The sequence below is a fragment of the Pelophylax lessonae genome, assembly GCF_965119305.1.
Source record: "Pelophylax lessonae genome assembly, chromosome: 5".
Classification (NCBI taxonomy): Eukaryota; Metazoa; Chordata; class Amphibia; order Anura; family Ranidae; genus Pelophylax; species Pelophylax lessonae.
In genome coordinates, this window is record NC_138772.1 from 545,418,157 (window position 1) to 545,433,372 (window position 15,216).

Genomic DNA, 15,216 nt, shown 5'->3' on the forward strand with positions numbered 1-15,216 from the left:
TTGAGGAGTCCCTTTTAAAAAAAAAAGTGGGCTAGTCCACCAGTGGTGGAACCTCCTGTTTCCAGGCTGAATAAAGCAACCTGATCCCAGTAGAGGAATCCCCGTCTGACAAGAAAGCAGAAGCTGTGGTACGCTGCATGTTTACTATGGCTGGTTTGGCATTGCAAGCCAGTCTTTGCCTCAGCCTTGGTATCTCAGACCTTAACTGAATGGGCCAAGCTTTTGCACCAGGGCCGGGGGGTGAGCAGTTTTTGTGATGCAGCTTTGGATACAGTTCCTGTGCTGTCCAAACTTTGTTTCAGGCACGTGCTGTGGCTTAAGAATTGGTCCGCAGGCTAAGCCTCTAAGAAAGCTCTCATTGATCTGCCCTTTCAAGGCGATCGCTTGTTTGGGGCTACCCTGGATGACCTCATTAAGGGTGTCACGGGGGTGAGGAAGATTGCCTTCCTGTCGCAGTCAAGGAAAAGAATGGATCCTCACCCCAGACGGGCCCTTCTCAGCCCATAGAAAATTCTAGTTAGCTAGCTTCCCCTAGACCACAGGCTGCGATTCACCGGCTGCTGTCACACAGTTCTCTCTCCCACTTTGCATACAGAGTCTAGTGGTGTCCACCTTCAAGACAGTTCTGTTTGCAAAGTCTTACATGCAGCTATTATAGCAAATTCGGCTCCACAGGAGGATACCAAAGTTTGTGACGCGGTCACGGGGTCCTCTGATAGACACCGCAGGCGTCCAAGGGCCACGGTAAGGCCAGTATCATCCTCGTCCAAGGCTTCTACCGCATTTCCTATGAGGAATCAAGAGCGAGGTTCTTCCAATCATCCTGGTGCCTGTAAACATCCCTTGGGGGCTTCCTCTCAGAGAAGACCAGTTGTCCCAAGGGCTGATCTACTATCCTGCATTAGTCGCTGGTTTTAATGGCTTAGCTATTGAAAGCCAGGTACTGAGGGATAGAGGTCTGTCTGGATCAGTGACCCCTACTATGGTGAAGGTGAGGAAGTCGTCTTCCAACAAGATATACCATCGTACGTGGAAAGCGTACATTTCTTACTGTGAGTTGATTCGCGCTCATCCTTGATCCTTTTCTGTGGCTCGGATCGTAACCTTTCTTTAACAGGGCATTGCTCAGAAGTTGGCCTTGAGTACCATCAAGAGCCAGGTGTCTGCCCTGGCGATCTTCTTTCAGCAAACCCCTAGCCACACACTCTTTAGTTCGTACCTTCATTCAAGGGGTTCGACATGTGGCTCCACCTGTACGGTCTCTTTTTTTGTTGCCATGAGATTTAAATTTTAGTACTTTCAGTTCTCCAGAAACCTCCATTTGAAAATATTCGGGAGCTTCCCTTGTCTACGTTATCCCAGAAGGTGCCATTCTTGGTGGCTATTACCTCGGCCCGCAGGGTATCAAAATTGGCAACAATATACTGTTGCAGTCCCTATTTAGTAGTCCATAGAGATAAAGTGGTTCTTCGTCCTTGTCCATCATTCCTGCCCAAAGTTGTCTCTGACTTCCATTTGAATGAGGACATTGTGTTGCCTTCCTTGTGTCACAAGCCGGTGCATTCCCAAGGAATTTGCTTTGCATGCCTTGGATGTGGTTCGTGGGATTCGGATGTATCTGGCAGCTACTGAGTCTTTTCGGAGGTCAGACTCTTTTTGTGGTTACGGATGGACCAAGAAAAGGACTGGCCGCTCCTTCGGCTACCATCTCCAGATGGATCAGACAGACGGTGACTCGGGCCTATTCCAATAAAGGTCAGGTTCCACCTTTCTCTGTCACAGCGCATTCTGCTTGGGCACTTAGTGCTTCTCTCGGCCTTCTGTCATCAGGCTTCAATATCGCAAGTTTGCAAGGCGGCCACTTAGTCATCTGTGCGTACCTTCACAAAATTCTATAAGTTAAATACTTTGGCATCTTCGGAGGCTTCTTTTGGCCGCAAAGTTTTGCAGGCTGCTGTTTAAGAGGGGCTGCTCCCTCTTTAGGGGTGTTTTTACTTTAAATCTTTACTTTTCAGACTGGTCTCCTGTGACCTGGTTAAGGCTCTTGTGTCCTGGTTAAGGGCTCTTATATTTAGCCTTGGGTTATTTTCCCCACCCCTCATTTTCCTTTTGGCACTGCTTTTGGACTTCCCACAAGTTATGATTTATGGAGCGCTGTGTCAGTCGATGAACGAAAGAGAAAATGGGATTTTTGTACTTGCAGTAAAAACCATTTCTTGAGTTCATCGGCGGACACAGCACCCATGGAGTTCTAATACGGTTTGGTACTAAACTGATTACCTAGAGCAGAGAGGGGAGTTATATACCAGTTGAGGATAGCCCATGGGCGTAGCCAGGTTTTTTTTGTTCTGCCTAGTTCTACTTCTGGAGGAGGCAATATAACCCAGTAGTTATGATTTATGGAGCGCTGTCTGTCGAACTCAGAGAAATGGATTTTACGGTAAGTACAAAAATCCAATTTTTGCATTCGGCCAATGGGACTCTTATTTGGTCAAATTTGCGTACAGAGATGCATAATAATAGAGAAGAAATATGGTGCCATGTCTCGGAGTGAGCGTACAACGCCACATCCCAAACATATACTAGGAACCACAAAATCATTTGCACAAAGAGGGGACTTTAGAGGCCTCGTACCACACGTGAGGCAACACAATAGAATAAAAACATTTTTACTTTGCAAACCCATCAAAAGACCAGTATCGGGGGGGCTTGCATAACTACCCCGATACAGCTAAAATGTATTAAAAACACCTTATGTAAATGGGTAGCAAATGCCAACAACAAAGGTTTAGTATGACCGCTTGCCAGAGCAGGATGCGCAGCGACCCCATCTTCCCTTTGGGTGGTCCAGTGCAACCTAACTTTTACACCCCCCCCCCCCCCCCCCGCCCCCTACTCACCGTCCCATCGGTGGTTTGCTGATATGCCCTGTGTGCGATGTCCCCTTGGAGTTTAGTGGTTTGTGCAAGCCTGATATTTGTGGTGATGCTTCCATGGTATCCCTTATGAAGCTGCTGTTGACAGAGAAAAGTGTTGGAACAGACCAGCGGGATGTGCGAGCATCTATTTGTTACCTATTTTACATAAAATGTTTTAATACTTTGACTCCTATTGTAACTGCAAGACCCCATTACCTGTCTTTTTAATGGGTTTGTAAAATAAAAACCTTTCTTTTATTCTATTCTGTTGCCTCACGTGTGGTACGAAGCCTTTAAAGTCCCCTCTTTGTGGAAAGGATTTTCTTTTTGTGGTTTCTTGCAAAGTTCATAAGCTACACTTCTCTCAACTTTGTTCCAGGGGAGGCAAAACTGTTGTCTACTGCTAGTGGAGTCGTCTCCATTTTGTGGATGAAAATACTGTTCTTTAATAATTAAGCCTTTATTGATCACAATTTTAGATGTTTTTAGTTGGGGAAAAAAAAAATCATCCCCAGTACTTTTTAGCATCGTTTTAACGTGTGTGGGCACCTTCATTCAATGTTATCCAGTTAGAAGTGTCCAAATATTACAAAGCTTGTTCGATCAGCTAAGAGCAGGCCGTGACTAGGAGGCCTGTACTGTGATGAGGTGATTCTTATTGCATGGGGTGTACCTGACCCATAGCGGGTGTGATTATGTCTGTCTCATTGTATGATGTGTGCGTGTCTATTATACTGATTGTGACGTCTTCCAGTGGAACTAAACCCCACTGTACGCAGCACTGACCCCACTGTACGCAGCACTGACCCCACTGTACCCAGAACAGACCATATACCCAGAACTGATCCCAATGTACCCAGATCTGGCTATATACCCAGAACTGACATTGCTGTACCTAGAAATGACCCCTAATGTACCCAGAACTTACCATATACCCAGAACTGACCCCTAATGTACCCAGAACTGACCATATACCTAGAACTGATCCCAATGTACCCAGATCTGGCTATATACCCAGAACTGACATTACTGTACCCAGAACTGACCCTATATCCAGAACTGACCATATACCCAGAACTGGCCCCTAATGTACCCAGAACTGATCCCAATGTACCCAGATCTGGCTATATACCCAGAACTGACATTACTGTACCCAGAACTGACCATATACCCATAAATGACCCCTAATGTACCCAGAACTGACCATATACCCAGAACTGATCCCTAATGTACCCAGAGCTGACCCCACTGTACCCAGAGCTGACCCCACTGTACCCAGAGCTGACCCCACTGTACCCAGAACTGACCCCACTGTACCCAGAACTGACCCCACTGTACCCAGAACTGACCCCACTGTACCCAGAACTGATCCCACTGTACCCAGAACTGACCATATACCCATAACTGACCCCTAATGTACCCAGAACTGACCATATACCCAGAGCTGACCCCACTGTACCCAGAGCTGACCCCACTGTACCCAGAGCTGACCCCACTGTACCCAGAACTGACCCCACTGTACCCAGAACTGACCCCACTGTACCCAGAACTGACCCCACTGTACCCAGAACTGACCCCACTGTACCCAGAACTGACCATATACCCATAACTGACCCCTAATGTACCCAGAACTGACCTCTAATGTACCCAGAACTGACCATATACCCAGAGCTTATCCCAATGTACCCAAAACAGACCATATACCCAGATCTGGCTATTTACCCATAACTGACATTACTGTACCCAAAACTGATCCCACTGTACCCAGAACTGACCCCTAATGTACCCAGAACTGACCATATACCCAGAACTGATCCCAATGTACCCAAAACAGACCATATACCCAGAGCTGAGCCCGCTATTTACCCAGAACTGATCCCACTGTACCCAGAACTGATCCCACTGTACCCAGAACTGATCCCACTGTACCCAGAACAGACCATATACCCAAAACTGTGCCCAGACCGTGATTGGTAATCTGGGCAGAAGTGAGAGGGGGTACCTGTCAAAACGAGGTTACCGCTCCCAGAAAAAAAATAAATCCAATAGTTGAAGAGCAGGGGAGGCATGGTGTCATTGGCCGCAAGTTACCCTAATAACATCTCACTGCCATTGTGGCCAATGCAGGTCAGTATATGCTTAGTCAAGGGCCCCATTGAGCTGGTAGAAATGACAATGGGCATCCCTTTTGTGTGTTTTAGTTCCACTGCAAACTGCAGCACTTAGTTACTAACCTGTTTTAAGATAAATTGTTTGTGTTCTGATTACTTTTATTTACTGGGTTGATCCTACCATTTGGCATCATTCTGTGTTCTATAGCCAGGTCTGTGAATCACCAGGAAGCCGTTCCCATTTTTATTGCCTTAACTTGCCCCATGGTAATGCTGCGCTCCTCTTTATTCTGTTACAGCTTTGTAGTGTCTCCGACCACACAAAGCATCATACAGCATCCAGTTAGGAGCGCACAGATTCACTTAGAACTTTGGAAGTAGCAGACAGAAAGTGAAAAGGATAGGCTCCGGCTATAATAAATAGCACTAGTAACCCCTCATCCTAGGATTGCTCCAGCTTTTACAGTTACGAGTGTCCCAATTAAAATTCTGCATTTTAGATAACATGATAATCCAGTCTTCTGAATATAGAAACACCTTTTCCTTTTAAACATAATAGCTTTAAAAGGAACAGTAATTGGGAAGAGACTCTTTAAGTTACACAGCTGACGTCCTGTGAGTAAACCTATTGAAGAAGACTGTGCATCCTACACATAGCTTACAGTCAGTCAGCACACAATTCCACCAGGACACAGGTGTTCTATCTGTACACATTGTTATGTTTTAGGTTTTCAACATTGGGCAGCATTAAAAGAGAACCTGTCCACACTAGTCAGTGATAACTGTTTTAGAGGAGGCACCACACACAGGCTGCACCTGCCTTCTGCCTAATGCCCTGGTTGGCTGACCTGAAGTTCTGTGCCGATTTGAACTGTAATTTAATGCACAAGGCTCAGCACTGCAATTACAGTTCATTCAGAATGTCTTACAGCCCCTAAACAGAAAATTTGTACCCCCGTATTGATGTGGGACTGGGGGTTAAAGCGGATCTTCACTGCATCTGAGCACCACAAACAAAAAACACTATTTTAATTCATTTTTATTATTCAAAGCAAACTCCTCCCATTCTTCCATAGCATTTCTGGCTGTGGCCATCTTGAGTAAGGGCAGATGATTCGTGTGGCATTTACTCCCTGGAATCAATCTGCACTTAGCTCAAGCATGCATGCGGGAGAAGTGTGCTTAGCTGAGAAGCCCCTCCTCTTTCTGATGACTCCTGGGATGTTGTATGACTTTATTTGCATAGGAAAGAAACCAGGAAGTACCTGAAGAAATGTAAAGTTTAAAACAAGTAAATATTATATACTTTCCTATCTATTTATTAATGCTGGCAGCATGAAGATTAAAATAATCAATGGTGATTGGGAGAGTGAAGTTCCGCTTTAACAGTGCCAGAGCCTGTGTATTGCACCAGCCTGTAGTATTTCTTAGTTTTCTGTTAGTAGACAGCAGGGTATATAGTGGGGAAAATAATTGTTTGATCCCCTGCAGATTTTATAAGTTTGCCCACTTGCAAAGAAATGAAGGGTCTATAATTTTTATCATAGGCGTATTTTAAATCATAGAGACAGAATATCAACCAAAACTACAGAATAAAACACGAGACAAATGTTATAAGTTGAGTTGCAGTTCAGTGAGTAAAATAGATATGCGATCTCCAAGCAGAACATGACTTAGTAGTTGGTGGAGAAACCCTTGTTGGAAAGCACAGAGGTAAGACGCTTCTTGTAGTTGGTGTTTTATTCTCTGTGTTGTGAGAGACACAGGACTCTGATCTGGAACAACGGTTGTTTATTCAGGACTCACTGTACACTCCAACATGCATTACAGGACAGCTCTGTATATCAATGCATCTCTTACATGTCTCTAAGATGGCCACTCTGCCCTTTGACCCTTGTCATCACTCCTGGGTGGAGCCAGCCTTAAAGTGACAGTACATGTGAAACCCTTCAGGTATAACATTTGGTTACCAGGTTTGCACATATCTCAGGAGGGATTTTGGTCCACTCTTTACAGATCTTCTCGAGCAACTCGAAGTTTCAGCTCCCTCCGTACATTTGCTATAGGATTATGGTCTGGAGACTGGCTAGGCCACTCCATGACAGATAAGAGCAGAAGATCCCGGGAGCTGCACATCAGAACAAGACCTGCTGTGTGTAGACAAAGTGGCAGTCTCACCCACTCCTTGACCTTAATGTGCTGCTTCTTGCACGACTCCTTTGTTGCCTTGGAGGTATTGTTTTGGGTCATTGTCATGCTGGAAGACCCATCCATGACCCATCTTCAGTGTTCTGGGTGAGGGAAGAAGGTTCTCACCCTAGATTTTACAATACATGGCCCCTCAAAGTCGGCCTGTACCTTTAGCAGAGAAACAGCCCCAAAACATAATGAATGTTTCCACCTCGGTGCTTGACTGTAAAGCCCCGTACACACGCAACGATTATCTTTTGTCCAGAGTGGTGTTTTGTTGGTTGGAATGTGCCTAGACTGCACACAAATTTTCTCGCCCAACAAAATTCTACTTCAGAAGTGATGTCATGTGTTGGTTTGCTTTCTTTGTGTTCTTTCTTCTGTGAGCATGCCCAGACTTGCTCATTAGATTTTTCCCTGTCGAAATCTGTACTGACTGCACGAAAATCGGCTGTGTTTTGACGGCAGAAAAATTTTTTATAGCCTGCACACCAGAATTTTTTCGGCCGAAAAGTCGGAGTTGGTTGTCGGAAGCATCATACTAACAAGCCGAAAATCGGCATATCGGTCGTTGGACGAAAATTCCCTGCCGATTTACGATGCGTGTGTACGAGGCTTTAGGATGGTGTTCTTAGGGTAATAGTCAGCATTTTTCTTCCTCCAAACACTGCAAGTCCAGTTAATGCCAAAGAGCTTAATTTTGGACAGCACTTTCTCCCAATCCTTCTCTGAATCATTTAGATGTTCATTGGCAAGCTTCAGACGGGCCTGTACATGTGCCTTCTTGAGGCAGGGGGACCTTGTGGGCACTGCAAAATTTCATTCCATGGTGACGTATTATGTTACAAATGGTTTCTTTGGTGACTGGTCCCAGCTGCCTTGAGGTCATTCACAAGTTCCTCCTGTGTAGTTCTGGGCTGATCCCTTGCTTTTCTCATGATCATCCTTACCCCATGAGGTGAAATCTTTCATGGAGCTACAGACCGAGGGCAATTGGTGGGTATGTTTTGTATTTTATCAATTTTCGAAACATTGCTCCAACAGTTGTCTCCTTATGACCAAGCTTCTTGCTGATGGTCTTGTAGCCCATTCCAGCCTTGTGCAGATCTACAATCTTGTCCCTGACGTCCTTTGACAGCTTTTTGGTCTTGCCCATGATGTTGAGGTTTAAATGGAAGAAAGAGACAGGTGTCTTTTTTGTACACGAGTTGTCCTTAGGAGCACCTTAAATTGACAGGACTAGTGTACCACATGAGCGCATACTATAGCCAGTCTGTGGCAGCCAGAATTATTGTTGGTTGGTAGGGAATCAAATACTTATTTTATTCACTGAACTGCAACTCAATTTATAACATTTGTATCGTGTTTTGTCTGGATTTGTGGTTGATATTCTGTCTCTATCATGTAAAATACATCTATGATAAATTATAGACCCTTTAATTTCTTTGTAAGTAGGCAAATTTACAAAATCTGCAGGGTATCGACTAAAAAATTATTTTCGCCACTGTAGGAGCCTAGTCTGCCTGTGGTGCTACCTATAAAGCCAAGTGTGAGTCAGCTATGCCATAAATGCTATATATCTATGATCTAAGGCAGCTTTGGGATATCAAATGTTTTGTTTCGAAGCTCCTTATGATGTCCCACTCATTGGTGTGCCTGTCTGCAGCAGATTCCCCACTTCTGCAATTTAATCCCCAGTTTTCAGTATAAATAAGCACTAAAATTCTTGCTGGTCTCTATGAATTGATTTATAGCGGTAGCATTGTGATTTGTCTCTCACCTTTTTTATATGAAGTGTGAATTCCATTATTTATCTGTTTGTGTCCTCAGCTGTGATAAGTAATTGTCACTTCATCCCTCAGATGTGCCTGGGCTGCGTGTCAGGTACAACCATTGCGCCGCCATGTCCCCAGCCTTTACCTTTGCGCACAGGTTTAATTCGGAATTGGGCTTCAGCCAACTTACCTCTGATAATAGAAGCAAGTAATTTATTATTCAAACAAGTCTGTGCTGCCTGCACTTCAATGGGACGTTATTTAGAAGGCGAAGCGTTGGTACACTTTAGTCTGTAACTTGTACATTTTAGGGGAGAGCATATGTACTTTACATTATAAAGAACTTGACAAAACTATTGCTCCAAGCCGTGTGCCTGACACTACATACTACTGTTAAATTCAGCATTGTGTCTGCTGTACTATCTGCTGGAGCATTTATAAGGAGAATTTAAAGCAGTTCCCTTCTACATAGCAATGGATTCTATAATGAACTTGGACAGATTGCCAACCATCACAAGGCCGTGTGTGCAAGGAAACCTAAAGAACACGTGAGCCAGCAGAGAGAACTGGGGGTTTTGGTGAACCCCAACATTATATACTTTCTAAAATTTAATACATTCAATAACCTTGAGTTTATGTATCATTATCTTTAGGGCAGTGGTTGTCAGCTTGAAATGTATAGAGGGCCTCAGTATGGCCCCTGACACCCGCAGAGGGCCGGTTTTTCGGTGTTGCTTCAAGCTAGGCTGCCCATTCAAAATGAATGGGCTATAACGCACCACAACAAAGTTTTGGTCCTGGATTTTTTTTTTACACACAATGGAGAGAAAGTGGGAGTAAAATAAGCCCCATCGTTGGTATGAATGCTAACTATAACCTCTCCCACCACTGGTGAAAGTGGATGTAATTGTAATGTCCTGCATTGGTGTGAGTGACTGCAGTACTAACCCTCCTGTGAGTGGCTGCAATAATTCCCCCCAACATTGGTGTCAGTGGCTGCAATAATTCCCCCCCAACATTGGTGTCAGTGGCTGCAATAATTCCCCCCCAACATTGGTGTCAGTGGCTGCAATAATTCCCCCCAACATTGGTGTCAGTGGCTGCAACAATTCCCCCCCCCCCAACATTGGTGTCAGTGGCTGCAATAATTACCCCCCAACATTGGTGGCAGTGGCTGCAACAATTCCCCCCCAACATTGGTGTCAGTGGCTGCAACAATTCCCCCCAACATTGGTGTCAGTGGGTGCAATAATTCCCCCCAACATTGGTGTCAGTGGCTGCAATAATTCCCCCCAACATTGGTGGCAGTGGCTGCAATAATTCCCCCCCAACATTGGTTGCAGTGGCTGCAATAATTCCCCCCCAACATTGGTGGCAGTGGCTGCAATAATGCCCCCAAACATTGCTGGCAGTGGCTGCAATAATTCCCCCCAACATTGCTGTCAGCGGCTGCAATAATTCCCCCCAACATTGGTGTCAACGGCTGCAATAATTCCCCCCCAACATTGGTGTCAGTGGCTGCAATAATTCCCCCCAACATTGGTGTCAGTGGCTGCAATAATTCCCCCCAACATTGGTGTCAGCGGCTGCAATAATTCCCCCCAACATTGGTGTCAGCGGCTGCAATAATTCCCCCCAACATTGGTGTCAGCGGCTGCAATAATTCCCCCCAACATTGGTGTCAGCGGCTGCAATAATTCCCCCCAACATTGGTGTCAGCGGCTGCAATAATTCCCCCAAGCATTGCTGTCAGCGGCTGCAATAATTCCCCCCCCCAACATTGGTGTCAGCGGCTGCAATAATTCCACCCCAACATTGCTGTCAGCGGCTGCAATAATTCCACCTAACATTGCTGTCAGCGGCTGCAATAATTCCCCGCAGCATTGCTGTCAGCGGCTGCAATAATTCCCCCCAGCATTGCTGTCAGCGGCCTTCAATAATCCCCCCCCCCCCAGCTTTGGGCTCAGTGGCCTTCGATAAACCCCCCCCCCCCCAGCTTTGGGCTCAGCGGCCTTCGATAAACCCCCTCAGCTTTGGGCTCAGCAGCCTTCGATAATTCTCTCCCAGTGACCTGCGATTATCCACCCCCCCCCCCCCCCAACATTGAGCTCAGTGGCCTGCGATTATCCATCCATCCCCCCCCCCCCCCCCCCAGCAATTGGGCTCAGTAGCTTGCAATAATTACCCCCAGCACTGAGCTCAGTGCCCTTTGATAATTGCCCCCAGCACTGAGCTCAGTGCCCTTTGATAATTGCCCCCAGCCCTGGGCTCAGTGCCCTTTGATAATTGCCCCCAGCCCTGGGCTCAGTGCCCTTTGATAATTGCCCCCAGCGCTGGGCTCAGTGCCCTTTGATAATTGCCCCCAGCCCTGGGCTCAGTGCCCTTTGATAATTGCCCCCAGCCCTGGGCTCAGTGCCCTTTGATAATTACCCCCAGCCCTGGGCTCAGTGCCCTTTGATAATTACCCCCAGCCCTGGGCTCAGTGCCCTTTGATAATTACCCCCAGCCCTGGGCTCAGTGCCCTTTGATAATTACCCCCAGCACTGAGCTCAGTGCCCTTTGATAATTACCCCCAGCATTGGGCTCAGTGGCCTGCGAAAATTACCTCCAGCATTGGTAACAGTGGCTGCGATAATAACCCTCAGCATTGGTGTTGTTCGCTTTACTAACCCCCAGCATTGATGATCAGTGACAATGCTGTTAATCACCTCCCTGCTTTGTTGGTCAGTGGCACTGTTATTAACCCCCACCCCTGCATTAGTATTGTGACAGTGCTTTTATTCCCCACCTCGCACTGGTTGCTAGTGGCAGGGTCATTTAACCCCATTCAGTGTTTACTCACAAGCTCCTTTGCCACTCTCCCTTTGATGACTTCTGGGAAGGACTATAATCCCTCTGTCAGGCGGAGATCATTCTCTATGACATTACTGGCTTTATTTAGTTGCAGAGAGCATTCCAGCACACGGCATCCCGCTGCCATTTTGCAAACTTGCAAAGATGCTACAGGCCGCACAGAGGGACAAACCATGTGTTGGGAACCAGGTTTAGGGTTCTAGTGGAACTACTTCCTGAGTGCATGACTTTCAAGACCCTAAGTACCGGTTTTGACAGGCTCCAATGAACAAATGCAGTGTGCTTGTGACAAAAGTGTGACACTCTTCTGATATCATTCAGAATTCATTGCAGGTGCAGTTGACTTGCTTCAGTGGCTTTTGCATTCCGATAGACTAGGCAGTGAACAAAAGCCCATCGGCACTGGCCCTAATAGCCATTGTGACCATTGGGTGGAGATCTTACTTGTTTGACCTTCTTTCAGTTGGAGTGCTGGGGCTGGAAAGACAGGATAGGTTACCCTCAGCCAATAGCTAACAGGCTTCCCAGGGGAAAGAGACTCCCAACCCTCAGGTAATGGATCCTGCAATTATTGTTTATTCAGACTCCCTAACCGGTTTCCTCCCCCTGCAGGTCGAGAAGGGCCAGTCGGGGCCGCTTGCTGTCAAAAGCTGGCGGTGCTTGCAGTTGACAGGTGGTGAGATAAAAGGGGGGGGGGATAAGTTTCCTATAGAAGGGGGTTTGGGGGAGCGGGGGGTGGGACACCACACGGTTGACGTTGTTGCGTGCGTTGCTTATATTTAGTGACCGTTTTTCTCCTGATGGCTGTGTTCTTTCTTTTATAGATGGCGGCTCAGAGGCAGCGGGCTCTCGCCATAATGTGTCGCGTCTATGTTGGATCCATCTACTATGAGCTTGGAGAGGACACCATTCGACAAGCATTTGCACCTTTTGGACCAATAAAAAGCATAGATATGTCTTGGGACTCTGTCACCATGAAACACAAGGTGGGTAGGAGGTTTAAAGCCGAACCTACTGTTCTGCATTGACTATAAAGCTAAGCTTCAGGTATGTATTACTGGTCTGCTATGGAAGCAGAGAATTATTGTAATAATCTCCGGTACTACAGTGATCACTGCTGTCTTCCGCGTTCTGTGCTAAATAACCAGAGAGGGTAGCTTGCTTGGCACAGGTGCCATTCACAAGAACGCCTCACTTTTTTCCCAATGAATGCAAAGTGTTCTCTGATTGGATAAGGTGGAGATTGTGACATCAACACCCTGCTTCACCACCTCTTCCAATCACAGAACATGTTGAATTCATTAAAAAAAAAAAAAAAAGGCAAGGCGTTCTTTGAAGTGTGCATGCCTGGAAGACAGCAACAACCACTATAGTAGTGGTAACTGCTACAGTAATTCTTTATTTCCAGGAGGGATCCCACAGATATGGCTACCCATGCTTAAAGCTTTAATCATTAGTAAAGCTGTATTGATTTTTTTTTTTTCACTTTATCAATATATTGTGAAAAAAGACTAATGGGGGTTAGTCTTTTTTCACAATTTTCATGGGATTATGGTAACACCCTACCTGGAAACTACCTACATATTTTTACACTTTATCAATATATATCCTTGAGTGTGGAAAGATTTGATCCTGGCAGTCTGTAGTCCAATTACTGATCGTCCTTTTTTTTTTTTTTTTCCTTTCCTGCAGGGGTTTGCGTTTGTGGAGTATGAAGTCCCTGAAGCTGCTCAGCTCGCCCTGGAACAGATGAACTCAGTCATGCTCGGTGGAAGGAATATCAAGGTGAGTGGAAGCATGCTGGGTGGAAGGAATATCAAGGTGAGTACAAGCAAGTATAAATATGGATATTAATAGGCCACTGCCAAGAAGCATTGTTAACCACTTGAAAGCCAGGCCCATTCTGACACTTTGTTTACATGTAAAAAACTTTTTATTTATTTATTTTTTATTCCTAGAAAATTACCTAGGGCCCCCAAACATATTATTTTAACCACTTTACCACCGGAGGATTTTGCTGTCTTACGTCCAGGCCACTTTTTTGCGATTCGGCGCTGTGCGACTTTAACTGACAATTGCGCGGTCTTTCGACGCTGTACCCATACGAAATTTACGTCCTTTTTTTCCCACAAACAGATCTTTCTTTTGGTGGTATTTGATCACCTGTGCGATTTTTACTTTTTGCGCTATAAACAAAAAAAAGCGTTTATTTTGAAAAAATAACATTTTTAACATGTTTTTTATATGAAATTCCCCCCCAAAAAAAAATTTAAAAATCAAAATTTTTTTAAATTTTTGGCCAATTTGTTTTCTGCTACATATGTTTGATAAAGAAAATCACTAAGCGTATTTTGATTGGTTTGCGCAAAACTTATTGCGTTTACTAACTAAGGGAAAGATTTCTGTCATTTTTGGTGGTGTTTTTTTTAACGCGTAATGGCGATCTGCGTTTTTTTTTTTTTTTTTTTTGCGGGACTGCGACATTGCGGCGGACAGATCGGACCCTTGACTGACATTTTTGACACTTATGGGGGTACCAGTGACATTTCTATAGTAATCAGTGCTATAAATATACACTGTTACTGTAAAAATGACACTGGCAGGGAAGGGGTTAATTTTATTGGAGAGGGAGGGGTTAATGTATGCCTGGTGCTTACTAACGTGTGTGGGGGGAGGTGACTGAGTGACACAGGGACAGATCACATGTTCAGCTATGATGAACACTGCAATCTGTCACTGTTTGTCACTTAGGAGATCCGCCCGCTCTGTTTACACAAGCGGGCGGATCTCCAAACTCGATTCCCCGACGATCGGGGAAGAGCAGCGGCTCCTCCCCTGGCCCGACTCCGGCTGTGACTGAAAACAGCGGGAGCACGCCTCCGGCGGCGTGCGAGCGCCGCCTACAGGGGGAGGAGTCCAGCGACATAGGTCTACGTCGCTGGACGGTATCGAGCCACTTTGCCGCAGTACGGTCAACGTGACCGGTCGGCAAGTGGTTAACCAGAGGCCCTAGAGAATGAAAGGTGGGTTTTACAATTGTTTGTCACACAGTATTTGCGCAGCAGCTTTTTAAACACAAAAAAAAATACACGTTAGTGAATTTTAATGCACAAAAACACAATATAATAAAAAAAATTGGTAAAATATAAGAGATACCAAACATGTCACGCTTTAAAATTGCACATGTCCCGTGAAACAGCGACAAACTACATACATTATATTATCCATAGGCGATGCATATTAAAAGCTTTTACAGGTAGCGACTTTAGATTTACACAGAAGGTGCTAGAAATGTTGTTCTCGATTCGATGTTTGTAGCGATACCTCACATGTGGTGCGATCACTGCATACTTACCAACACAGGACCGA

At 45.5% G+C, this 15,216-nt stretch overlaps 1 protein-coding gene across 5 annotated transcripts in view; it reads left to right on the forward strand.

Moving 5' to 3' along the window:
• The window catches only part of PUF60 (poly(U) binding splicing factor 60), an 86,352-nt gene that overhangs the window by 42,280 nt on the left and 28,856 nt on the right, over positions 1-15,216 (forward strand). For 2 of the 5 annotated variants that reach the window (XM_082257587.1, XM_082257589.1), the window contains 2 exons: positions 12,672-12,833; positions 13,540-13,668. In XM_082257587.1, coding sequence (XP_082113713.1) covers positions 12,672-12,833; positions 13,540-13,668 — 291 coding nt within the window. Of the gene's footprint in view, positions 1-8,935; positions 9,199-12,671; positions 12,834-13,539; positions 13,669-15,216 lie in introns of those variants that run through there. The other 3 variants (XM_082257588.1, XM_082257590.1, XM_082257591.1) reach the window with 2 other exon arrangements.